Consider the following 26,209-nt stretch of genomic DNA (forward strand, 5'->3'; position numbering starts at 1 on the left):
TTTCATTTTGTTCCCATGTCAAGCATTAACAGAGTAGTATGGGGGATTTTTAAGCCCCGTGGTTCAGCTGTTGTGTCTGCGCCTGTATGTCTGTCCCCTGCGTGGCGATGTTTCCGTGCGATGTGTCCTCCCGTGCTCTCACATCTGCAGTTTGGGGATGTCTCTCCCAGCTGTGTGACACCTCACCTGTTGGGAAGTTTGATAACATCATGGAGCTGCCTCTAACCCTCTTCTGCTTGTGTGCAATAATCCTCTTTGTTTGTTCTGCAGTTACTTGTCCATATTTTATTTGGCACTTAATGGGTCATCCGTGCTTCTAGATACCTTGATAAAAAAATCTCCCCCTACTTTTTTCCCTCCCCTCAACTTAATTTCTACTTAATGGATTTTGTTTCTGGAATCATAGCACTGAAGTTCAAGTAACAAGTTTAAAGTGCCTTTGGAGTTTTTAATGATGTTTATCTTCAGCCTAGTTTTCTCAGAGTGCTGTTGGTTAAATCCTGCGTAAAATGTTGCTAGTGTCTCTTTTGCACATTATTTATAAGAAAATCTGCAGTTTGTTTGACCTTGAGTTTGCCATGGGACCCCCATTGCTGAGCTTCCATTAAATCTGGTTTCTGTCAGCTGGAATATATGTTTGGATCAGAAAATAGCTTTCCCAAATCACTTTGCAGAAGACAATCCATCTATCTAAGTATTAATATCGAAGTATAGTTCTGATATCTTGACTTCTCTCCCGAACTGATTCACAGACCTCAGTTGGCTTAAGATTTTAACTGCTGGGAAGCGTAATTTGGAAATTGTAGAGTGGCTGGATGCAGCCTTGATAGGAAGCCACACAATAAAGGAATATGCAATGGGAATAAAGTTACGTGTTTTATAAATGGAGTGGCTTTTGCAGGACAGAATTTGACCCTAGTTTGAAATAAATGGAAGAAGTAGCATGATTTGCTAGCAGTACTCTGTAACACTGGGCACAAAAGCTACCAGCAAAGTAGAAAACGTTTGTTTTTCCTCATAATTGTTAGTTTGAGTGCTGTAGATTCATGTTAAGGCAGCTGATAAATGTGTGCACTTTGACATATTCTTAATACTGCATTTATAGCTATTAAAAATGTGTATTCTTAGAATTTATGTAATCCTAAATCAGGTAGCCAGGTTCCCAGGCTGCTGTATCAGCTGCATTGAGTTTTTAACTCAAATGAACTAATATTTATATTCAGAGGGAGTTTTATGAGATAGAAGTGCAAGACAAGGCATGTTTTGAAAGCTAAATAGGCCTTTAGAAACCTCATATTTTAGTGTTAAATTTAATTTTCAGTTGCAGCTAATTTTGTTTGTGAGCAAGAGCTGTTGCCATCCTTGACAGCATGACTAACGTGAGATGCCAGAATTGCAGCCTTCATTTAACCAAACAGTATTTCAGCTTTCTAACATCAGAAATTCTCACTTCTATGCTGCCAACTGAATCTGCAAAAAAATACTCTTTTGGTGGAACTTTTAAGAATGTCACTATACGTAGAGTTACTGCACCCACTTGTGGAGGAGACCCAAATTACAGAAACTGGGGTAGATCAGCATTCCTCTCTCTTTGAGGTGTTCTCCCATTTTAGGTTTTAGTGATAATTCAAACCACTGAAACTGTGTGCTTTTTTTTTTTTTTCCCCGTTGCTTGTTTTAAGTAGCAAGTCACTGCTGAATCTCTCAGGAGAGAAGAAGCTGTTTTGTAAACAGGTTCTGCCATGAGATGGGGTTCTAGTATTTTTTTTCACAATACAACTGTGGTAATCCACATTTGAGAAAGACACACTGATATTTGTGCAGAAAGATTAGTGCAATCAATGGAACAGGATTTCCTGTGAGAGGAGAGTAGAAGAGGAAGACTTAGCCCAATCTAAAGACAACTTTAACAAGATTATGGTTCACTCCCTACTCCTTTGATATATTTATATTGACAATGCAAAAGGCTATAATTCTTTCCAAATGTAGGTGGTGAATTTGCTGTAGCTGCTTTGTAGATTTTTGTGTTTTAGAGACATCACACAAAGCCTCCTTTGACTGTTTCTCCTGGGCTGTGCTTCTTTTGCATATGTTTGGTGGAAAGCCTGATATTGTATTTGAGAGTCACAGCATGAGACCATGGTCATTTTCCAGATAGAACTCTTCAATCCTATGAGAAGAGAGTTCCAAGCATTGGAACAGCTGACTGAACCGAAGTGGGATAGAAACTGGAACATAAGCAACTGAACAGTTTTTCATACAAATTGTGGTAAGACTTACGAAAGCGCCTGCCTTGTGTACAGACCAAGGAAAAGGTGGAGGTAGGTTCTAGTTATGATTTTCAATAGCAGACAGTTTTTACCACTGAAGTCCTCTTGGTGTAAGATTTTTTTTTTTGCACTTTCACAGTGGAGTGCATGGTCCTGTTGTCCAGACATTGTTGACAGAGCATTTCACCCAGATCAGAACTAAATTTTAAATGGATTAACTGTCTGGATGTGTGTCTGACATTTGAATAGTTAAGAAAAGTGTCTTCAGCTGACATAGCTACCTGACAGCTGATAGGACTATTAAAACTATGCGAGTCAGGAATTTGACCCAAATTTATATTTCTCCTTGGAAGTATTCAACTCTTAAATCACTGGGTGGAGCTGAAAGCATGAATTGAACTTGCTGTCACATGCCCCTGACTTTCTCCAACAAGCTATATTTGTTAATTTACAGTGCAGAAATGAACCTTTTAACTTTACACTGAAAGCAAATATTGATTTTGTTTCATATATATCTGGACTTTGCACAGGAGGGGAAAAACCTGACATTCCTGAAAATGGCAGCTGAGACATCCACCGAAGTTGCAAAAACAGCTAAACAGTTCGTCCTTAAGGAAGAGGTACAGCATGCTTGGGTTTGACACCTTTTTGTTGTTAAATAATTATTTGTGTGTTTGTGACTGCAGAGTACAGAATGCCAGAGAGGCTATATGTTCTTAAAAACCTATTCAATAGACAAAACACTTCTTCCTGATTGTCAGAGAGTTTAAAAGATGTGACATTCCTCTTTGTTGAAATAATTATACAAATTATCAATGAGGACAGAGAAATCTACAGTGTTGCATTTGTTTTTAAGCTGCTTCTCTTTTTTGGATTTTGCATCTGTTTCTTGTACTGTCTCTTCAGGAGGTTTTTCAATTTTCAGAAATAATGCTGATATCTCTGAGAGACTTTACAAATTGGTGGGTTATGAAACTCATATGTTTCTCTTTTAAACAGTTTTCTGTTTCTTTAAGGTGGTGAATCATCAAGGGTTGCTTAAATATTTAGGATTGTACCATGTTTTGCTTTCTGGAAATATTTGAATTTAGATAATTTCTGTTTCAAATACATCAGTAAGGAAATAGTAAGAAAAATATCAGTCTTAAGAAATTATTCTGGAGGTACTTCATTCTTATTAGAAGCACTTTCACCCTAAACTGCCTATATTTGTTTCTGTTCCCTTTTAAGTGAAGTCTTAAAAATAAATCTTTGGTGTTAAGGCAGTTTTGGCAGTGTCCTGCTCTTGTAACACAACTGTGGTTTCTTTTATTTGTTCTTCATGTGGAGTAAACACACTCCTGTAATTTCTTCTGGTTTCAGGGCACGAGGAAAGAAGATATTTGCTTGGACTATGTCTTTTCTCATGGGCATTTTTAAAATACAAATATTTCACAAGCATAAAGGATTTAATTTTTGTAATCTTTTTGGGTTTGATGTTAAGAGCTGGGTTTTTTTTGCAGGCAGCATTTTCATTTTATCCTCTTGGTTTGGTTTTGTATAGGCTTTTGTGGTTTTCTTTGGTTTGTTGTTGTTTTGGTTTTTTTTCTAATGTCTCTTAGTTATTCTCTTTTAAAACAATATACTCTTCAGTATCACTGGAAATTTATAATTAGATCTTACATAATTTGAAGCTATTTACTTTTTTCAATCATGTTGTAGTCTTAATACAGATAAGTATTTACCCTCCTTCTGCCAGTGGCTCTTATTATCAGAAGTGGTTCTGTAACTGTGCAGTAACAGTGTGGTCTGATGCTGGACTATCTTCCATGAAAACGAGAGCTGATCTAACTTCATTCTTCCTTTTTCTGGAAAGGCACATTCAGGCAGTTCTAAGCAGATGTTTTTTGCCCATCAAAGTAATAGACAAAGCAATAAAAATAACTTACTTTAAAACAAGTTGCAGTAAAAGAAGCAAATCACTGGACTAATAACTAGGGATTTTTCTCTTTTAAATTGCATAATTACATAGAAGATGAGGAAACATCGTAGGGAAAATAAACTCATTTAGCACAGAAAAGATGTTTGGTCGTAGTGTTAATGCCAAGCACTCGCTCAGCCGCTCTCAGAATCCTAAAGAGGCAGGTATGTGTCACTCTCACAGCTGCAGAAAACAGCAGTTACACAAGGCCACAGTCTGACATCAGGGCAAGAAAAGTTTCAGGGTAGTTTGATTTTCAGTCTTGCATGCTCAGCTTTTGGGCTGCGCTCTCTGCTAAGGGGGCACTTGTGAGCACAAGTGTAGATAAAGACCCTTTTGCAGCTGATTTATTACCCTTGCAAAATCCTACTAAAAAATGTGGACTTTGCGGTACATAAAATCCCACTGAATTAATCAAAACTTGGTTATAAAACTCGTGTTATGAAAAGCCACTGTCTTGGGGAGTTATATTTTATTTATATTCAAGAATTTAGAGTGGGATTTTTTTCTGTATTAGCAACAGGAATGCTGTTGCACATTCCTGTATGTGTTATGGTTCTGAAATTTGTCTTGAAAAGAACCTAAAAATAGTTGTGTTATTTCTCTCAATTCTTTGGGATTGGTTTTATAATGTATTTAACAAAGAATTCTTTATTTTAGGTAATTGTAGAAAGACAATGGTTGAAGCTTGCAGAAACAACTTACACTGATCCCTTTGGGAAAACCAGGTAATTGCCTCTCTGGTATTCCAGATTCCCAATTGTACAGGCTGGTCCCAGGGTAGAGAACACGAGCATTACAAACACATCACACAACATGAGAGCTGTTCATTGTGAGGTTCATTCAGAGTTCCTGCTGTTCAGAGAAGAGAACCTTACTCCAGCAGATATTCAAGCATTGGGGTTGAATTTGGCTTCTGAATCCTCTTGGGTAAATTGGACCTGGATTGTGTTGCACTTCCAGTTCTTTGGAAAGATGCTACACAGAAGCAAGTTCTAGCTGTGCAACTACTCCATGACAATCAGAGTCCATCCTGTGACTTTTCTGCTTCTTATTACGGGCTCTTTTTTCCCTGCTGATGGTGCTAGATCTTGCATATTACTGACAAATTAATGTCCTCTTGTATGTTATAATTTCCGCCCAGTTCTTTTGTACTCTTTAGCTTTGCTGTATTTATGCCGGTGTTACAACTTTGCTTTAGTTCCCTCCCCTTAATGTGTTAGATTCTGTACTGATGTCTTTCTCTAGTACCTCCCAGTTCATCAGCACAGTATCCTCTCAAAATTGGCAAGATTGGATCTTTTGTGTAACTAAAATTAACTATTTTCTCTCTCCCAACTTAAGTAGGCAAAAAAACCCTATGCTATAGACATTTATAGTGCCAGTGTATGACAGGGTCTGCCTATGGCCTTCTGCTTCTTACACCTCACTGTGTGATGGTACATTTTGCTTTAAATGAAAGCAGCAAGTGTTGAAGATGATTTATATATTCATTTGCTTTCTGTTTAAACAGAACTTGGGAAACTGTAAAGCGCACTGGCAACAAAAAGGGAGTTACAGCTGATGGTAAGAATTGGTGGCTTTTTTGGTTTGCATTTTTTCCTGTGAAAGACCTTCTGATAAGCTGACAATGCAGATTTCAAGCTGATCTGTTCCTGAATGAATGAGGGTGTGGAACAGGTGGTTTGGCAGAGCTGGCTATACTCCTGAGCTAATTAAATGCTAACTTAAGTGCTGAAGAATCAGAACCTTACTGGCGGGAGTGCTTTCCCAAGATCATTTTGTTCACTTTAAAGTGATGGAGCACTTCCAAAGACATCAAGGATGCCCTGACACAGAGTAGCTCACAAACTAGTGATTTGGTCTACTCTTAGGGGTCAAGGGGCTCTCTGAGACATGATTTAGACAAGAGTGTAGTAGAGAGTTCCCTACAGAGGCTTTCAAGCAGTTTCTGTAGGCAGGAGAACCCTTCCCTGATGCTCAGTCTTGCTTGGTATGTGTACCTCTGGCTTGCTGGGGTGCTTTGATGATCTGTCACCATGCATGATATTAAGAGCTTAAATTCATCGCTCAGGATTCTGGAGCAGGCATCTAAACATTTAATGCTCAGAGTAGCAGTGTGTGGGTTCCTTTCCAGATCTGGCACTAAAGTCTCACTTTCTGCTACACTCACATTCCATGTCCTTATATTTCCCATGGCTCTGGTAGGTGTAGCAGTGATAGCAGTGCTACAGAGAACCCTGCACTACGACTGCATTGTCCTGGTGAAACAGTTCAGGCCCCCAATCAATGGCTACTGTTTGGAATTTCCTGCAGGTAAGTGGCTGAAACACTGGGATGCGTCACATATGGTTCAGTGTATTTAGATGTGCTTGGAGTGTCAATATTTATGTATTTTGTAAGTTATATATATTTTATAGGTTAGACTTGATGATATTCAAGGTCTTTTCTGACTTAGCTGATTCTGTGATCTTAATGAAGCTCTAGGTGGAGAGTTCTATGTGCTAAAATAGGAATATTCGATAATGAAAAAAACAAAATAAACTTCTTTTTACCAGATTGGAGAAAATTCCCTCCACTTCTCATTTCTCTAAGTGTCAAAGCATTCAGCTTCCTTCTCTCATGAGAAGATTAATGCCACTTTTGGGGAAGGCAGCATGATTCTGTAGATAATTGGTTAAGAATGTAGGCAGCAGCATAATTAATCCAGGGACAGGAATCCTTCCTAATATTTATCCCTCTGTAAAGACAGAGTAGTGAGGCTATTTCCCCTCTTCCATAAAGCTTGATTAGATCTCAGGATATTGCAGTTAAGTGGGAAGCTTTTAATTGTTTTTTTGTGTGTCATGTATCTCCCAGGCCTCATTGAGGAAAATGAATCAGCAGAAAGTGCTGCCCTTCGAGAGCTGAAGGAAGAAACTGGGTACAAGGGGGAAGTCATTGAATGTACTCCAGGTCTTGCCTTTTTTTCTTATTTTTTCCCACCAAAGCTAATTCTGTCTTGATGGCTACTCTAAATGTCTGAAATGCTCTAAACCAAAGGGAAACTCCAAGCAGCAAAACCTATACAGATTAGCAGGGTAGCATCTCATGGCTGTAAAAGTGAAACTTTGGTCCTTGATGTGAATCAGTTGCTGAACTTCTGTCTGAAGTAAGTTTGATGTCTGTAGGGGGGAAAAATTGCTATTAATTAAGATCCTTTACACGAAACCAAATTATTCAAGCTGTGGTTTAGAATTTTAGTGTACAGGTCTAAATTGCTGGACTTCTGTGAACAACATCTGTCAACTTAGGAAAAAACAGCTGCATGGTGCAGGTCACCTTTTTGTCTGCTGTGGGGAGGTGACAGTACTTGTGGGGGGTGACAGTACTTGTGGGGAGGTGACAATACTCAAGTTCTCCAGCTGGAAAGAGGAAAGGAGAGTAATTGGAGTAAATTCAGAGATCCTTTGGAACACGATTGTTCCAATCCTATGCTTCTTACATAAAATAAAATGAAGGCAAAATGAGGATCATAAATCAAACTTGAGAAGGTAGGTGAGGCAACTTAGGATTTTGAGCAAATGTCATTGCAGGTGAGTCTTGTCTCTCAGTTATAGGGTACAACTGCATTCTGGGGATTTGGAGAGGTTGGAGAGAGCTGATGGCAAAGGGTTAGTTTATATATTTATATTATACTATAAGGGATAGTTTACAGTAAATCTTTAGTCTGTGGAATGGAAAGTAAATTTGACTGTGAAAACAAGTCTTACCAGGGATCTGTAAAAGAGCTGAGAGTTACAGAAGAATCTAAGAATATGTGAAGACGAAGTTTTCACTATTCATACAGCACGCATGTCTGCCAAATACATGTTTTCCTATTGTATCAGATATATTTCTGTGAAAGCTTTTGTTAAAATGTCAAGGTGCCTGACTCCTGCTCTGAAAAATTAACCTCCATGTGCTTGTTGGCAGCTCTGTGCTTGGACCCAGGAATGTCAAACAGCACAACACACATTGTGAGTGTCATCATTAATGGAGATGAGGCTGAGAACACAAGACCTAAGCAAAACCTTGGTGAGTTTTGTACCATTTATTTGAAAATTTGAGAAGATAACGAACCAATAGGTTTAAAACAATGAACCCCACCACTGTATCTCTTCTGGCCTAGCTGATTTGGATACTGCACATCCTTCCAATCACACCCTGCAGTCTAGATGAGCAGAGTGTGTCTCTGCTGAATTCACTGGGGAAGCCCAGATGCAAACTGTCAGCTGTTGGGACACTCAAAATAAAACATTTTTATGCCAAATTTCAGTGAGGGCCATAAGCACTTGTGAACCTAGATACTGCTCTCAGCTGTAGCTTCACTCTGGAATAATTGCAGTGTCACTCACAGTCAGTCAACCATCAAATGCTTTCTAATTGTAAACTCTAGTGTATTTCAACCTCTTAACTCACTAATTTTTTCACTTGCAGATGATGGAGGTACGTAATGTGACTGTGATCTCATTGACAATAAGGTCAAGCATGATTCTTCGTATGGCAAGTTTTACTTAGAAAACGTCAGTTACAGCTGGTGTTTATTTGTGCTTGGGTAATCTGACCCTAATCAAACGTGCTTGAGGTTGACTTTGGCCTAGATGCAAATTCCTGTGGGGCATTACTACGTCAATTATCTTTCTCAGTATTGCACCTACAGCACCAGTATTTCAGGAAATACAAGTTACTTACCCCCCAACAGCTGTAGGTTAAGCCCTAAAGACAGGTAATTCAGAGAGACAGGGCGGGGGTAAGCCAGCATAAATTCATCATTAACAAACCCTTTGAGATGGTTTGGTCTTGAAATGCATCTCTAATCCATTCCTGTACCAGGAGAAGCCAAAGAAGTTTTCTTCAACAGTGCATTTTTCATTCTCAAAAGGGAGATTTCTCTTTCTGGGATTCTTATCCTTCATGGCTACCAGCTACACATTTTTTCCTGACTGTTTTTCCAGCTTCTTTCTGCCAAACATGTTTTTTAGTGAGCCCAGTCACTACCTTCCCCCATTTAATTGACCTTTTTTTGATACATGAAAGCTCAAAACTTTTGTGTGGTGATGAGCATTAAGTCAGTTTCTTTCCCCTTCTAAATTGCAAGAAACAGAAAACAGAGGTAAATTACTCTAGTGTTCACTAATTTAAGGATGTGTTAACCTTTTTCTTCTCTCCTAGAATTTGTGGAAGTTGTTTCACTTCCAAAGAATGACCTGCTGCAAAGGATTGATGGTAAGAGCTTTTTGACACATTAAATGCACTAACATGAGCTTCAAGAATCCCTTCTCTTCTCAGGGCTCCCCGTGTCATTTCCCACCCTAGAATACTGTGTGTTAAGCAAAAATCCATGAGAGACCCGGCCAGGTACGAGAGTTAGTGATAGCTGGAGGAGTTTGCAGTGTCTGAAATGCTACACCTCTTCATTTTAGCACAGACTTACACTTCCGTAAAGGTGAGTTTCCAGCATCTTGTAATTTGTTTCATTTATTTTCAGAACTAGTAGCAGAGGAACATTTGGCAGTAGATGCCAGGGTTTACACTTACGCATTGGCTCTGAAGCGCGCAGAAGAAAAACCGCTCCAAGTTCCTTTTATGAAGTTCTAGAACTGGACAATGAGAAACTTAATTCAAAACTTCCCAAGTTGGATGGCTTAGAAGTACAACTCTTCTTGTAATCAGGGTCCTTTGCTTCACTTGTTGAGCAAAAAAAAAGTGTTTGTAGTAATGATTCTGGTGTTTTCATTTGGAATTATGTAACTGACCAAAAGTAATTCTTCTAACTGCTCTATCAAGCCTTGACAGAATAGCCATAATTAAAAAACTGTTTGATTTTCAGAATGGCTCATTTCTCACTAGATTCCTCTCTGCATTTACAATTCAGCATAGGCAAGATGCTTAAGTAAGCATGGTTGATATTCTAACACTATGGCTCCAAAGGAGGCAGAGGCAGAAGAATGAGTGCAGGTCTTACTCTCTCACAGCACTCACACAACTCCTAACACCTGGAGAGGGGAGAGCTCATGGTGGTCTGCAACTTCTTTATGATGGGCAGCAGAGGGGCTGGCATGGATTTCTTCTCTCTAGTGACCAGTGATAGGTGCCAAGGGAATGGCCTGAAGTTGTGTCAGGGGCAGTTAAAGTTGGGGTATCAGGAAAGGGTTCTTCACCCAGAGGGTGGCTGGGCACTGGAACAGGCTCCCCTGGGAAGTGGCCACAGCATTGAGCCTGACAGAGTTCAAGATGTGTTTGGACAAGACTCTTGGGGACACGGTGGGATTCTTGGGATGTCCTGCACAAGGCCAGGAGTTGAACCTGAGTCTTGTGGGTCCCTTCCAACTCAAAAATCATAGAATTGTACAATATCTTACTAAGTAGTAATTTTCTGTGACAGGAGCAAGGACAGAAGCACAGGAACACTGAGTGGATGCTCTGGTTGAAGTAATTGAAATGGCAATTTTAAGAACTTCCTATTATGATTTAGACATGAAGATGATGTTTCCTTCTCCCAGCCCTAACTAAACTATGCAGAAAGAAAACTGGTTTGTTTGGTCTAAAATAATGATTATGACACCACCAGTGTAAACCAGAACTGTGCAGACCCAGTGAAGGGATCCTGCTGAAGGTATGAGGTCACATACATGCCCTTGGAGGACACAGCCTTGCAGTTTTTCCTCTCCCAAGGATATGTGTGTACCCAGGCTGCACCTACATTCAGTCAAGTCACTTATAGGTACATCTTATCCCAAATAAACCTTCAGTGCACCTGCACACAGTAAGCTACTACCAATTATGTAAACAGCCACCACTGCTGAAAGGTCAGGATCTGAAAGTTTTAAAAACACACATCAAAATCAGTCTTGCCTCTGAAATAGATGAGGATGAGTGTACGTAATTAGGGAGACTTTCTGAAACAGAAAATTGCTTAAGAATTTCTTACCTTCACAAACAACACAAAGTTACTTTCAAGTTAAGAGTGAGCGAAGACAGAAGAAATGTGACATCAAAGGGAAAAAAGTGATTACAGCAGAGCAGAAAAGCTCAGTGACTTTAGGGGAGAAATGTTGGGGTTTTATTTTTAATTGTGGCTGCTAAAAATTAGTCAGGATTCTATTTTAGAAAGGAAAAAATGAAGAAAAAAGGGAGTCTTCTAGACCTAGCTCCATATCAAAGCATTGTAGAAATTACCAAAGACTGCACATGAATTACATCTGGCACAGACAAGACACAGGAGAGGGTTTAATTAAATAAGTTTATTGTCTAATGCTTACATTTGTTACATCGCCGCTGTAAAGTGCGACAAGTTTTCAGCAGGAACTCCCCGTTCCCCCTTTTCCCTCCTATGAACTGCTTTAGGAACCAGGCCTCGTTCTTTACACTCAAAAGCGAAGTGGACATGGAAGTTTCAGTGGCACAGTTTTCACAAGTACATGGTTCAACAGCACTGTTGGGCTGGGCTGCCCTGCCAGGCTGCCCCACAGCAGCCAGGGCAAGAACCCGACTGCCCTGGCCACAGCAGATCCACCACAGAACCAGTTCACAGGTGAGATGAGTATCAGTCACAGGTAAAATGTCTGCTTGCCCACCTCAGAGCTCAGTGAAAGGTGCCTGGTGGAGGCACCGCAAAGGAATAAGGAGTGCTGAGTTCAGTGGTGGGGAAATGCAAGTTAAAAAAGTATAAAAAAAGTAATGTAAAATACAGATACAAATAAATTTTGTCAGGAATACTGGCACGTGGCAATCTGAACTCAGGTATCTTTTTCTCCTATTAAGGACAGGGAAATTAATTTAACAGTTTACTGCTGTGTGCAAAGACATTCACCGCTCTCAAACTGATACATTTTACCATCTCACTGTAGTGTCTGAACAGCAAGGTAGATGAATTGTTTCCAGCATTACAGGCAACACTAGATAATACTTAAACAAGATAATGTAAACTTTATTCTTAAGGCAGCTGGTACTAATGCTGCACACAGGCATCGCTCAATGCCCATTACAGTAATGGGACACGTTACTTGAAAACAAGTAAAAAGAAAATAGCATTACTGGACTAAATGACGCATGTTGTCAAAACACCTTCCCTTTCACACAAACCATGAAATATTTGGACATCTAGAAAAATAATGCACCTACTCCTCCAACTTCAGCCTGTTCTTTTACAAATATTTCAAAATACTGATAAATAATAGTGACTGCAAGCAGAATGCCAGTGCCAGAGCCAATGGCTCCTAGAAAGTCAGCCAGTACTGAAAGGGCACCGATGCACAAACCACCAAATGCAGCTGCTGTAGGGATGTATCTGTAAGAAAGGAAAAAACAGGAAAGAAAAATGTAATAATCAAGGTATCCTCCTTTTACAAACATGGCAGAGATTCAACTCAAAATCCCTCATTATGTCACTTAAAAAAAAGGTACAGGTCAATATCTAATCTGCTGCTACAACTTCTGCATAACTAAAAAATACAACAGTCGAATGGGAAGAATCTTCCCTTTTGCAGAGGACACGGGTATCAGATTTTTCTGACAACCTCTGCTCTAGTTGACACTTCCCCAGCACTCTTCACTCTTCACTGGAAGTCAGCATTTCCTTACCTGTTAAGCTCATGAACCATTGATGTATCCCTGTGGCCTCTCATCACCATTTGCTGTTCTTTGAGTTGCTTGGCAACCTGCAAAAAACATTATTTTATGAAAGTGCTGCAGTGTTTCACAGTAACTTGATCTTTACTGGAATAAACTGACCATTCAGTAGCTGGTCAGTTCTAAACCAGAAGCATTGTTTGAAAACAATAGTTTTCACCTACATCTTTTGCTGATGAACCAGACACCTCGATCCAAGTCTTGGAGAAGAATGCACAGGATCCCAACATAAATATTATATAAACTATTACATGGACAGGATCCTCAAATATTGCACCCATGGATTCTGGAGGGGACAAGTAGTAGCACAGGCCACCAACAGGGTAAGAGCGAGCAGGGCCACCTCCACTGACATCCTGAGAGGGGAAGAAAAAGGCAATAAATTATTTTTCACAGACTTCCCACATTCCTATCCGGTGTTAATAGGGGAATTCCTCTTTGATGTCTGAAACAGCTTATATATATACATGTTAAAAAGTAAGTATTCCAGTTGGTTAAATACCAAGGATTTGCATCAAAGCAAAAATGCAAATAATTCTATGCAGCTAAAATGTGATAAAATACTTACTGCCCACTGTCCCAGTAGGTTCACCAAGAAGTTGCCACTGAAACGAACAGACAGCATCTGGGAAATGACGTAGAGGTTTGACACTAAGGCAGACTGCAGAATGATGGGAATGTTGGAGGTATAGAACAGCTTGATGGGATAGCTGCTGTACTGCCCACGGTACCGTGCAGACTTGATTGGTAAATCCACTCGGAATCCCTGTGGGAAAGAACACAAATGCACCAGGGTTCATTTCCGAGACACAAGGTATTCCCAGTATGCTCCAAAGCTATTCCTGACCATGCAGCTCTTGCTAGATAAGCAAGGACTGCAAGGTCTGAGATAGTAACGCCCAAAGGCTCTCTGCTACTCTCTGGATTACAAATTTTAAGGATTTAAAAGTGTTACTGCTTAGTTGTTATTACATTAGTTTCACATAAATATGGTTTCTCATCTTCTAACTGGTACTCCTGTAAAATACATTTTATAGATTAGGGGTTGATAAAAGCCTGTAATGGCTTCCAACTGAACTAGCCAGTTGCCAGCAGGCTCTTGTGTAGTAAGCCCAGGTTCTTGTGTAGTTTTCTGTGGCAGGATCTTTTCTGAGTAGACCCAAGAAAAGCCACACGAACTTGAAAACCTGGTATTTTATTATTTTTCCCTTTTTCCTAGAACACAGACTCAGACTTTTAAAAAAAATTAAAAATCACATTTTAGCCCCCACCCCCAAAATCACCATATAGATCCTCCTTTAGTGGGCATTTTAGTAGATATTTAGATTTAAAAAGAAACACTAATTAGATGTTTCAAGAAAATTCGGGGGAAAACCGGTAAGCCATACACCCCAAAGAAGCAAAGTTCTTTCTCCAGCTCTGTCCAAAAGTATTCTTTTCTGTCAATGATGAACATTAAGAATATTACTGGTGTGATGCAACCACTGCAGTACCAGAATCCATTTTATTAAAAATATTCTCACAGTGTGTATGGCATTCAATGGAATGTGAGATTTCACACTGAGTACAAGTTGGCATGGCTGCAAAATTTGATGGCTTTACTATCACAGAGGTAACAGTTACTGAAATAACAGCACTGGAATAAAAGGAGTATAAAAGGAGTTCATTACTCAAAGCTAAGATACTTCAGCTACTCTGGCTTGAATCCTCCCATCTTTTCCCGATGACTGCAGTGTCCAGGGTTCACATGCCCTTCTAACCCTGCAGAGCTGCTCTGAGGAGTTTTACCTGGAAATAGATGACTACAGCAAACACAAACACTGTAGCAATCAGGTTCATGAGATTGGGCAGATTCTGTCTGTAAAAAGCCTCCCGCAAAGCCCGGACTTTGTCAGTTCGTGTGGCCAGGAGATGGAATAATGCAATCACAGCACCCTCAAACTCTGTTCCTGCATGAAGCAAGAAAGTGAAAGAAACATTCATCTCCAAATTAAAAACATTTTTTTAAAAATACCTTTCTTTTGGAAATAACAGAACTACTAAGAATTAAATTCAAATGAAAGCAAACTAAAAATATGGCTCAGGATTTCAAATGAAGGCAGTAAATGAATTAATTTCTTGATGCTGTATCTTAAGGTGCTAATTCAGCGGACTCAGAACAACCAGCTGATGTCAAAGCCTGAGGAATGAAGAGACTGCAGCCTCTGAAGAATCAAACCAGCTTAAAGTAATTCAGAGGCACCAACTATAAAAGCATCCTGTAGCCACAAACAACAGCTGGATCACAAACAACTCTTCTGAATGTACAGCATTTCCTATCTTCTCTATTTCCATGGACTAAGTGATGCTAAAACAAGGTGATTTAATTTTGGAAATCCTAAAGTTTTCATTCAAGGGGCTGAAGTCCCATTTTAACTCCTGCACTTTAAATCAGCAAAGGCAAACTTGTATTAATCTCCATCTAAGTCAGACATTTTCATTTTCTATGATAATTGGACATTTGCCTTCAGAAGCCAATCACCACACATTAGAACTTTTATTTAAAATGCCATCCAATAAACATTTGATAGTTTACGTGTAAGATACACCCACTGAAACATGTTGTGACTGACTCTAAGAGCACACATACCTCTGCCAGTGTTGATGGTAGTGGGACTGAAAGCTTTCCAGACAATGGTTTCACAGATATTGGTAGCAATAAACAGGGAAATACCAGACCCCAATCCATAACCTTTCTGTAGCAACTCATCTAGCAGCAACACAATCAAACCAGCCACAAATAGCTGTGAGAAAAGAAACAAAACTGAGCAGAAACAAGAATAAATCAAGTCAAGAGCTGTGTTTCAATTCTCTGCTTCAGTATTTTCATCATGTTGGAGAGTAAGCATTAAGTTTTTCATCTAAATGTCATTCATGCAGTGTTTCTGACCTCTCACATACCAAGGCCTGCAGATCTCACCTGGCAATGAGCTCTTTTTTCAATTTCATTTCAAGGCAGACACAGCAAACAGATTACTCAGTAATAACTTTTTTTCTAAGAAAAATGTTTAAGTTCATGCATTTACAGTTTTGTTCTGCAGAAGAATGTCTCAAAGCTGCAATTGTGCCATTTAAGTGAGAATTCCTCCACAGTCTGAAGAGCAGCCACCATTTCCAAAATCCACCAATTCCTGTATTTTCAATTAAGCATCACTCCTACCTGAAATACTTTTGATATTAACTATCCCAGCATTCTCCTTCTTTATGGAATATTTAGAATTTCTCTTATCTAGACAGATACAAATAATGATGCTTTGCAGCATTAAAAATAAATGAACTGAAGTCACCCAGACACAGATTCTTCATTCCAGCTATACTATCTCTAACCAGTCTCAGTTACACACAAAATAACTCTTTACAAACCTGAATTATAATAAGAAGACAAATTCCAGCACCCATTTCAGCAGGATCTCCATACATTCCAGTCATAACATACACAATGGCTTGCCCAATGGTAATAATCATCCCAAATACTAAAACAAGAGAGAAAGCAAATCCTTTTTAAGAAATCTGAAGTCACCTACCAAAGAAATCTCATATCTAGTATCACTTAGGCAGGGTGCTTTCCCAAGAATAAATATACCCTCAGTAATTTTAATTTGAACAATGCTTACGTTTCTGAGCTCCATTGAACAAGGCTCTGTCTTTTGGAGTATCACCAACTTCAATGATCTTTGCTCCTGCCAGCAGCTGCATGATCAAACCTGAGGTCACAATGGGTGAGATACCCAATTCCATCAAAGTACCTAGAAAAGAAGAAAAATTAAACCAACTGCCATTCCAGCACCTCTCCTAAAGCATTAGGTCTCTTCAAAGGTTCTTGACCTCTAACGGGTATTTCTAATAATGCCTCCAATATGTATATTCCTGTACAGGTATGACAAAACAAAGACAGTTATGACCTTACAAAAGGTTGCTGTGCTAAAACCTCCAATTTTGAAGGCAGCATGGAAAACCCACGTAATTACAAATATTTTTGTGGAACCATGCTAACACTAAATGCCAATGCACACTGAAGCTCAGATTTTTTGGCATATCCTCAAAGAACCTTTCCCTAGACAGCATCTTGTCCCTGGCTGTTTATTCTGTCAGTGCTTCAATATCACATTTTCCAAAAGTTTAATTTTGCAGACTACAAAAATATGCTGCAGATCCACAGTTTCTGAGAATATTGCCCTTGGAATCACTGGCTCTAGTTGAGAGTTTGGGATTAAATTAGTTCTTAACAAAGACTGTCATTAAGCTGCTCTTAACTCTGCCAATTCACTGGCACTGTCTCACTGAGGTATCAACTCCCAGATGTACACAATTCAAAGAGGAAAAGCATTAAAGCAATTATTGTAATTTGGTTCTTTCATACTTGTATCCTGGAGTTTCCATGTTAAGTATTACATCACCTGCCATGGAAATCTCTATTCCTCCAGCAGTCAGAAAATTAGGATGTCAAAAACTTTAGCAATCACCTCACATCCTCCAATGACTCCCAGTCAGTTGACTTAAATGAAAACTCACTTTCCCACTCTTGACTTTTATTGTTTTCAGTCTCTCTAGCCTTTTCTTGGCCACTGTTACCATTCTGTTTGGGTAGTGGACAGCGTATTTAGTATCATACACTACTAGGGACACACCAAATTCTGCAAACTCTGTAGGAGAATTTGAAGCAGAGAACTTCTTTACCTTATTATCCTCACTGGTATAACAAAAATTGCTATTCCTAAGTAAGCAGTACCTTCACATTAGAGGGTTCCAGTGATTTTCTTACTTCCAGACAGTTTTCCAAGCTACAGATGAGATCAGTGTCCTCATTTAGAGTCAGGCATGACTGGTCACCCATCTTAAGTTTCAGACTTCTAGCATTAGTTTGAATCTTACACATTTAGTTGTGTTCCACTTTACTCTTCTACAACACATTAGTTTGGTTTCGCTAAAGTTTATGTCTAATTATCTCTGTCTTTATTTTTCCCACCTAGAAAATTACTCACCCATAACACTGCCAAACTATTTATGAAGTGTAAATGACTTGCACAGGTGAGGTGTTTCCTAAAAAACACCTTGGTACTGCACATTAGTGCAGTTCCTAACTGGAAAGTCAGAAGATTCCCCGTCCCATGTATTAATTAGAAAGAGACTGCTCTAAAATCCTGAATGGAATCATCCCAAAACTTGTGAATCATTATTAATCTCATCTGCATCTCAAAGAAATCCCATTCCTAACATGAAGCACTGCTCAAGTACTGATCTTAATTCCATCTGTGCTAAGAACTTTACAAAGTGTTCTAACCTGACAGCTGGGTGGTGTGGAATTTAATAGCCAACTGTTTTTCACCTGGTGTGTTTATCCCAATTAAAAACAGAGAAAGGAGTGAGTACCAACCTCTGTTTGATGCAAGTATTACTCGCATCCAGTAGAAGGGGTCTGCAGAATCTGATGACATGATTCCAAACAAAGGGATCTGTCAAAGTGCACAATAGCATTAAACAGATACAAACAATTAGCATGCATTGATATGAAATCCTAACATGTAATGATTCAACCGTTACATTGTTTTATTTTTTTTTTAAATTAAACCAGAGGTATTGACACAATCTCTTTTAATCCTCCAACTGGGGCATAACTCAGGACTCAACTAAGACCCTTCCACGGTAAAAAGCAGAAACCCCTTTAAGAAGAAGTTTAAATATCCAAATTCTAGAGACAGAAATATGTTTTGAAATATCCTACATGGAACTGTCAATACTAGACAGGTTCATACAAAACTTCCAATATTCTGTATGTCAATACTGAGGGATTTTGAGTTCTTTAAAACTCCTGCTAATCACCAAAACAGTATAGTAGGAACCCAGGCAATCTTAAGAGATCAATTTCTGTAACCTCTAGTCTGTACCATCTGTTTTCCTTATTCAACTACTATAATCTCTCATACAGATGCAAAATTTTAATTATGCATACATATATCCAGCTTCTAGTAAACCCAGACAAACTACATTTTCTTCTAGCTCTAGCATCATTCCCACTTCCTCCTTCCAAAAAACGGATAGGTACAAGAGCTAGGTTTTAGCCTTTAAACAGCCCTTCAGAGCTGAAAACAAAAACTAACAAACTACTGCCCTGCAGTCTGGAATGACTGCATTAATAAACATAAGCTAAAACCCCTGATTCTGAAATGTACAGTTAATTTTGAATCTTCCAAGAGGACTATAAGTTCTAAAAAAAATTGTATCAAGTAATACATGGATTATCATTTTCTTCAGCATCCAGCTATTCTTTAAAGAAAAACAAAAACAGTCTCCACTGTTTACAAGCCAAGCACAGGTTCTAGGAGCACCTACAGCCATAAGTAATAAAGATCACATAAATGTTTACAAAGGCAGGCATTTTGGAAAGGTTTCAGCTATTAACTTTACTAGGATCGTCACAAAAAAAGTTCTAAATATCAACTTCAACACTTCATGAAAACATTTTCCTGCAATCTTTAATATCCATCAACTTACTGAAGAGGGATTTTGTAAAAAGTCACTTTGATCTAGTTTTCACATTTGTGAGTGCTAAAATTTAAATGTAGCTATGAACAGAGAGTAAACAATGCATTGAATTGCTTGGTTAGTTTATGCTGCTCAAGAAATAATTACCTTGGCTGTTTACCCTGCAGCCACTATCATCAATTGATAGGACCTTTGTAACAAGAAAAAAGTTATGTATTTCTGACTAAATAAAAAGCACTGGTTTCTAAAAACATCTATGATCAACACTAAAGACTGTTTCAGAGAACCAGGTTTTTTGAGCCGAACTTGAAATATTTTAACATAAAAATAAAAGCTGAAACTGATAGGTCAACATGAAACAAGAACGTCTCATGCTTTCAGGGTACTTTTTATGTACAAAACACACATTTTCTGACCACAGACAACATCGATACCTACCTGGCAGCACACTAAGAAAATGAAGAGTGTGATGGCCGTCCATAGTACCTTCTCTCTGAACTGGATCTACAGGGCAGAGTGGAGATACAAACATGTTCACTGTGTGTAGAACTTCTGCTGCACTCTCACAACAGTACTAAATGCTGCTATCATTAAGAATTCAATGCAAAAATACAGAACCAGAAAGTATCACTCCTTATTGGAACTTATTTTTAATATGATTTCAGATTTTAGAGAGAGAGCTAAAGATAGCTTGTGAGGGACTGGCAGACATTCATTCAGATTAGAATATATTTTATCTACAGTATTCTAATACAGTGGGTATTTACAGAAGAGCAATAGCATGGCTAAAATCATGGACTTACCAGAGCAAACATGAAAGATTAATGCAAAAAACTTATCTTCAGTACTTAGAGCTCTAGGCTTCAACAGAAATTTTGCAAGCCTGGAAGCTATTAAACTAAAGCACTATAAAATTTTTACAGGGATTGAACTGTTGTGAAGACACATTATTGAAACCATGAAAACCATGAGTTTTCTGCAGCAATTCAAAACATTTAGAATTAAGTTCTTCAAAGGGTGTTAGAGGAAGCTTTAAATTCATCATTATGTTAATGGACATAACACCACAAAATTATTTTTAGATATTCTTTGTTTTCCTGCAAAGTATTTTTACTGATGTAGATTATATATTACTTTAAAAAGAATGCCAGACCAATGATCGCTAGTCATTAATTCATTGAAGAGAATCTCAGAGTCACAACATTTGAGGTGCCTGTAATTAGTGCCAGATGCAAGAAGAGAAGAATCACAAGATTTAAGTTTGAGCCAGAGGATTACTCAAAGCATGAGGCAGAAAGAAATGCACTTGAAGAGAGCAGAGAGAGCTGAGATGCAGGGTTATGTTCAAGTTCCCACCTCTCCTCCAGGGACTGTAAACCTGAGGGTTAAGTGCGTTCACTGCAGACAAGTGTAGGGCAGCTACTAAAACATGACATGAACTAACACGTAAGAGAGATACAGCAGAAATGGTTGGAGCTCTCTGCCTCCAACCACTGAATCTGCCTGTGGAGAAGTAACAAGAAAAACGATTAGTGCCTGGTTTAATAGATACTGAACACCCACAAATGAGAAACTACAAAGCAGTGCAGCAGCAGCACAGGTCCACAGGTCCATGCACTTAGAAGTAAAATAATCCAGGTAATTTATTTCCTGCTACTGTCTCGTTCTTAAAAAAAGAGGACAGATGCTAAAAATACTTACAGCACAGAGTTATAAAAAGAAAAACAGTGACAGCAGCAAATAAATCCAAACAATAACTTGTGTTGGACTATGCAGTGCTGACCCACTTTACCGAGTCTGAACTGCTCAATTCAAAACACAGACTTCTAAAACCAAATTATCCTTCTTAACCAAATTATCTCTACAGCCTGACAGTTAAACTTGGCCTCAGAGGCATCAGTGAAGGTCTAAAACTGCTCTGGTTCTCTCTGTAACTGTGGTGAATAGGAGCATTAGAGGAATTCTGCATCATCCAAATCACAGTTATTCACAAGGAAAACAGTCTCTATGAGTCAAGAAGACAAAAAAGAAAAAGGAGTCATCCAAATCCATATGCCAGGAATGGGAAAATACAGAGTGGTAGCAAAATATTCCAGCCACAAATGCTAACAAGCACAGGGAGAGTGAATTTCACCATCTGATTTGATTCAATTGGACATTTTATTCTTTTGACATTTTTCTTAAATCATGTGAAAATGAAGGGACTTGAGCATTATCACCTTGTTTCTCTGAACAGAGTGTTCTACTTAGCAAATCTGTGCATGAGGGAAATATGAGCCCATTCTACTAACTACAAAAGTAGCAATCACTTTTGCTAATCAAGTTGGCCAAAACACAAAAGCAACACTCCCTAGAGACAGAAGAAACCCCTTTCCTCATCAACAAGAATGGCAAAATGATTCAGTGAGAGCCCAACTGAATCACATCAGTTGATTCATCTTCATCATCTTCATTCGGCAATCAATACACGTTTAATGAGAATGAATCTCTTCTTCTATTTGGTTATCTAAATTTCTTGTCCTGGCCTTAAACCAATCCACTAAAGCCATTACTGGTCATATCTAACCTTGACAGCTTGCAAGAAAACAATAAATTACAGAGAATTAGAGTTACAAGGAATGACCTAAATCACTTCATAAACTACACAGAAGCAAGGAACATGACTGAAAATGGTCAAAACGCTCTTCAGCCTAGGAAAGATGCTCCCAATTACATTTTCACTTTAAATTTGTACAAAGCTGGCAACTGGCAGCCAATGTCTAGACAGCAACCTAAATAGCAGTAAAGACAAAGTGACCCAAATAGACAGAACAGGAATCTTGGCACCTCTCTGGGCATCCTTCATCTGCTGACAGACAACAAGGACAGATCAAGCCCCTCTTCCTCTCTGGCAAATAACATCTGCCAGTGTGCTTTACAGAAACATCAGTATCTGTAGGTTTGCGTCAGCCTTCCCTTCTCACTCATCTCACAAGACAAAAATGGGATGGCTGTGACCAATTAATCACAGATGTGCCATATATCAGCACCAAAAGATTACACCAAGGTTCCCCACTGCAGAAACAAAGATGGGCACCTGCCAACCAGACATGGTACATCCAAGCCTTAGCAAGGGGGTCTGGCTCTGGAGATTCCTGATCTGAAAATGCCTTTGTCTGGCCTAAATAATTTGTTTAGAAACCTGTCCCAAAGCTGAAAGATGCTGGAAAGCAACTAGCAAAGAGTCAGGGGGTAAATCCTAGGCTTTTAAAGAGTCAATTCCACAGAGCCATCATCATAATATTTTACTGTATCTTCTCCATTCAACTGGGCAGGCTCAGCTATGGTCACTGGCACAAACACACCTCTGCATCCAGTCCTAACCTTTGGGAACTTCTCATTAACCACAGAGGATTCTCTGAGATGGTGTCATGTTCCCAGTTAAGCTTTCCCTTTCAGAATATAAAAACCAAGATTTAGCTCTTAAGGAATTCTCATGAAGTCATGACAAGTCAATTTGTTACTCTAATTAGACTGTCACGTGGGCAACACGTGCTTGAGTTTTGAAAGCAAAAATGGTAATTGGTTGGGTGGTGTTTTTTTGACAAGGAAAGTCTCTTCCTGATCTGCAGAAATTACTTAATTTTAACCTAGAAAGTATGCCAAGAAATGGGAGAAGTTTCAAGGGCTTGAGGACTAGAAAGATCAGCTGTAAATGAACTGGTTTCATTGATTTCAGATCAAAGAGAAACATCACATCCAGAAGGTGAACAGGGCAATTACTTGAACTGTACCACAGATCTCCACTTCAGCAAGGTCAATCACAGCTATGGGTGTAGGCCTTATTTTGTGGGAAGGGGAGAATCCAATCTGTGCTTTCTGATCTACAGAACAATCCTTTTCCAAGTCATATACAAGCCAGCTCAAAGCCAACAGTGGGATCCACAGGAAAACAAAGCTTGAACAATTTGTCCTACTATATTAAAACAGATCACATGGAGCTGAAACTAAATAAGATTTTTTTTTTTTAATTAGTTAGCATAACTACTGAAGGGAACAACTTACCAGAAGGGTGCTCAGAATTCATCATCAAGTGATGTTTTACCTCAACAGGGTTCCCTCCTGCTCCAAAGAATATGTTCTACTTTAGAACATGTTCCCCTGTCTGTATCTATACAGGAGCCTGGACTAGAATATCACAATATTCCCTCCTCTGTGAACTAATAAAAGTAAGAACATAATGTGTCACTCACTTTTCTTTCCGGTTTCTGGATTTCAGGTAACACTGCACAGAATGGCTTAATAACTTCTAAAAATTTTACTGTTCCAGAAAAATGAACACACACACACACACACAGAAGAAGACAGAAAAATATATTAATAAACATTTATGAACTTATAAAACTTAAGCAACTTTATTTAGCATCCAAAATTGTCTGAAAACTAACACCGTCTTCTTAAAACATCTGATAACAGGGCAAAAATGTGAAATAGAATTCTTGTTCCAACCAGATTTGGCCCATTCTTTTTTCCACAGCTGGAATAATTTTAGAGAAGTGGTGCTGTATGTATCACCAGAACTGAACTGAGTTGGATTCCATCTAAAAATAAATGACCTAGTATCAGTCTGTGCTAGTTAAACACAGAATGATACTGACATCAAAAGGTATCCAGGAAGACATTAGTCTTGTGTTTACTGAAGTATTTAGCTGAAAAAACAATTCAATTGCTAAAATATGTTTAGAAATTGTAATTTAAATGAGTGGAATACTTTTTCTGATTGGAACTTCGGGGGATTTTATTTTAGTCTTTAATACATATCTCTTCACAGTTTCCCCTTCAAAAACACAGAAAAGCTCAACAGTTTGAGCTCTTTTTCTGGAAAAAAAATAAATCAATTTAGAAAAAAAAAATCAAAGCGTATGTGCTTGGTTGGGATTTGCCCTCCAAAACTTGAACGTTATTTTCAGCATCGACACTGGGACAGACATAAAAAAACACCATTGGCTCCTTTTCAAAGAGAATGCATTTATTACAGTGCAGAATGCATTTATTACACTGTAACATTTTGGTTGTAGGGACACGTTTACATTTACACTCTGACGTGACATGTATCTCCTCTATTTATCCCAAGCCCTCACACAGCTTGTTGGAAGGAGCACCTCACTCCATAGAGGGTGGCACAGCTGCACCGTGAACAGAACCAGAGCATCATGAAATGGGTCAGACTGGCAGGGATCACAGGGCCCATCTGCTCCAACTTCCCTGCCCAAGCAGGGCCATCCCAGAGCACATAGCACAGGGCTGTGTCCAGACAGTTCTGGAATACCACCACCAAGGGAGATTCCACAGCCTTTCTGGACAATCTGTTCCAGTGCTTGGTCACTGCACAGGACAGAAACTCTGCCTCGTGTTCAGGTGGAACTTCCTGGGCATCAATTTCTGCCCTTTGCTTCTCGTCCTGTTGAGTGGCATCACTGAACGGAGCCTGATCCATCCTCTGACACCCGCCCTTTAGACACTTATACACACATATGTACGTGTACGCAGGGTATATGTGCTACACACACATATATAGTGTATATAGTGTGTATATATATACACACAGTAGGGCTAGAGCGGAACAGGACACCCCACCACGAAGCAGTGCCCGGCCTCACGCCGTGCCCGCCAGCACCGGGACCGACCCTGCGCAGGGAGCGGGAGCTCGGCACCCCCGGCCCTGCCTGCGGCGGCAGCCGGAGCACGGCGCCCCGTCAGCGGCCACGGGCCACCTGCCACGTCCTCCCCACGCTGTCCGGGGCCGCCTCCCCCCCCCGGGTCTCGACCCGCTGCCCCCCGGCTCTGTCGGCACTCACTGCCCATGGCGGTGGCGGCCCGGCCGCGGTCCCAGCGCCGTCACCGTGGCTGTCGCCGCCGTCACGTGACGCGCGCTGCGGACGGGCCGTCCCTCCCCGCCCGGGGGGAACACGGCGGTACCGCCCTCACGGAGCGCCCCCCGCGCCCTTCCCCAGGCGAGGGGAGCCGGACGGGCGGGACGGGCGGGGAGCAGCGGCCGCCGCGGCGCGATCGGGCTGAGGGCGGGCAGGGGCCGCGGCAAAGGCCCGCGCTCCCGCAGTGCTCCGCGCGGCCGAGGGGCGGGCGCGGCCTCGCCGCCACACCTCGGCCCTGCCCGAGCGCGGGAAGCTCCCGCCCCTCGCTCGCTCGCTCCGGCTCCGGGGCTCCGGCGTTTCTGTGGTGCTGTTGGTGCAGCAGGACCCGGTGAAAAGCAGAGGTTGAGCGGTTTGGTACCGGAGTGTTTTGTTAACAGCCCAATCCACCCGTATGGACAGATGGATGTGGTATTTTCACGGGGTGAAAGGACGTTGGGACGTTGAAGCCTGTCCAGAGAAGGGCAACTGAGCTGGGAAAGGGCCTGAAGCACGAGGCCTGTGAGGATCAGCTGAAGGAGTTGGGATTGTTCATCCTGGAGAAAAGGAGGGTCGGGCTGACTTGATCGCTTTCTCCAAGTCCCTGACAGGAGGGTGTAGCCAGGTGGGGGTTGGGTTCAGTGGCAGGATGAGAGGACATGGCTTCAGTGTGCGCCAGGAGAGGTTTAGGTTGGACACTGGTAGGAATTTCTTCGCAGAAAGGGTGATTAGACATTGCAGTGGGCTGCCCAAGGAGGTGGTGAATCACTGCTCCTGAGGATGTGGCACTCAGTGCCATGGTCTGGTTGACAGGGTGGTGATCAGTCATAGGTTGGACTCAACAGTTTTGGAGGTGTTTTCCAACTTAATGGATTTTGTGATTCTCTGAAGTGAATGAAAACCTATTCCAATATCAT

At 40.2% G+C, this 26,209-nt stretch overlaps 2 protein-coding genes across 4 annotated transcripts; one reads left to right on the top strand and one right to left on the bottom strand.

Moving 5' to 3' along the window:
- The first annotated feature begins 2,827 nt into the window (after positions 1-2,827).
- On the top strand, positions 2,828-9,849 carry NUDT5 (nudix hydrolase 5). Of its 2 annotated transcripts, XM_062490856.1 has the most exons (9): positions 2,828-2,890; positions 4,891-4,958; positions 5,744-5,796; positions 6,439-6,546; positions 7,090-7,185; positions 8,185-8,286; positions 8,689-8,697; positions 9,424-9,477; positions 9,740-9,849. In XM_062490856.1, the coding sequence occupies exons 1-9, from the start codon at positions 2,828-2,830 to the stop codon at positions 9,847-9,849; spliced, it is 663 nt and encodes a 220-aa protein (XP_062346840.1). The 2 variants fall into 2 exon arrangements, with proteins under 2 accessions (XP_062346840.1, XP_062346839.1); XM_062490855.1 differs by lacking the exon at positions 8,689-8,697.
- A 1,749-nt stretch (positions 9,850-11,598) lies between these two features.
- On the bottom strand, positions 11,599-25,248 carry SEC61A2 (SEC61 translocon subunit alpha 2). Of its 2 annotated transcripts, XM_062490853.1 has the most exons (12): positions 25,242-25,248; positions 23,637-23,704; positions 19,843-19,908; positions 18,296-18,374; positions 16,536-16,667; positions 16,285-16,394; positions 15,512-15,665; positions 14,671-14,831; positions 13,451-13,648; positions 13,047-13,238; positions 12,835-12,911; positions 11,599-12,541 (listed from the first exon to the last, which is right to left on the bottom strand). In XM_062490853.1, the coding sequence occupies exons 1-12, from the start codon at positions 25,246-25,248 to the stop codon at positions 12,355-12,357; spliced, it is 1,431 nt and encodes a 476-aa protein (XP_062346837.1). In that variant the 3' UTR covers positions 11,599-12,354. The 2 variants fall into 2 exon arrangements, with proteins under 2 accessions (XP_062346837.1, XP_062346838.1); XM_062490854.1 differs by lacking the exon at positions 19,843-19,908.
- Positions 25,249-26,209: the final 961 nt, after the last annotated feature.

Source organism: Cinclus cinclus, chromosome 4 (genome assembly GCF_963662255.1).
Source record: "Cinclus cinclus chromosome 4, bCinCin1.1, whole genome shotgun sequence".
In the NCBI taxonomy this organism is placed as follows: Eukaryota; Metazoa; Chordata; class Aves; order Passeriformes; family Cinclidae; genus Cinclus; species Cinclus cinclus.

Excerpts from the sequence above, each read along its gene's own strand:
- SEC61A2 (XM_062490853.1), bottom strand. Across the intron at positions 18,375-19,842 it reads TTTTCTTAGTGTGCTGCCAG|ATCCCTTTGTTTGGAATCAT; the intron begins GTAGGTATCGAT and ends GCACTTTGACAG. Across the intron at positions 12,542-12,834 it reads ATGGTTCATGAGCTTAACAG|ATACATCCCTACAGCAGCTG; the intron begins GTAAGGAAATGC and ends CCTTTCTTACAG.
- NUDT5 (XM_062490856.1), top strand. The coding sequence starts at position 2,828 with ATGGCAGCTGAGACATCCACCGAAGTTGCAAAAACAGCTAAACAGTTC. Across the intron at positions 2,891-4,890 it reads AGTTCGTCCTTAAGGAAGAG|GTAATTGTAGAAAGACAATG; the intron begins GTACAGCATGCT and ends TCTTTATTTTAG. Across the intron at positions 9,478-9,739 it reads CCTGCTGCAAAGGATTGATG|AACTAGTAGCAGAGGAACAT; the intron begins GTAAGAGCTTTT and ends ATTTATTTTCAG.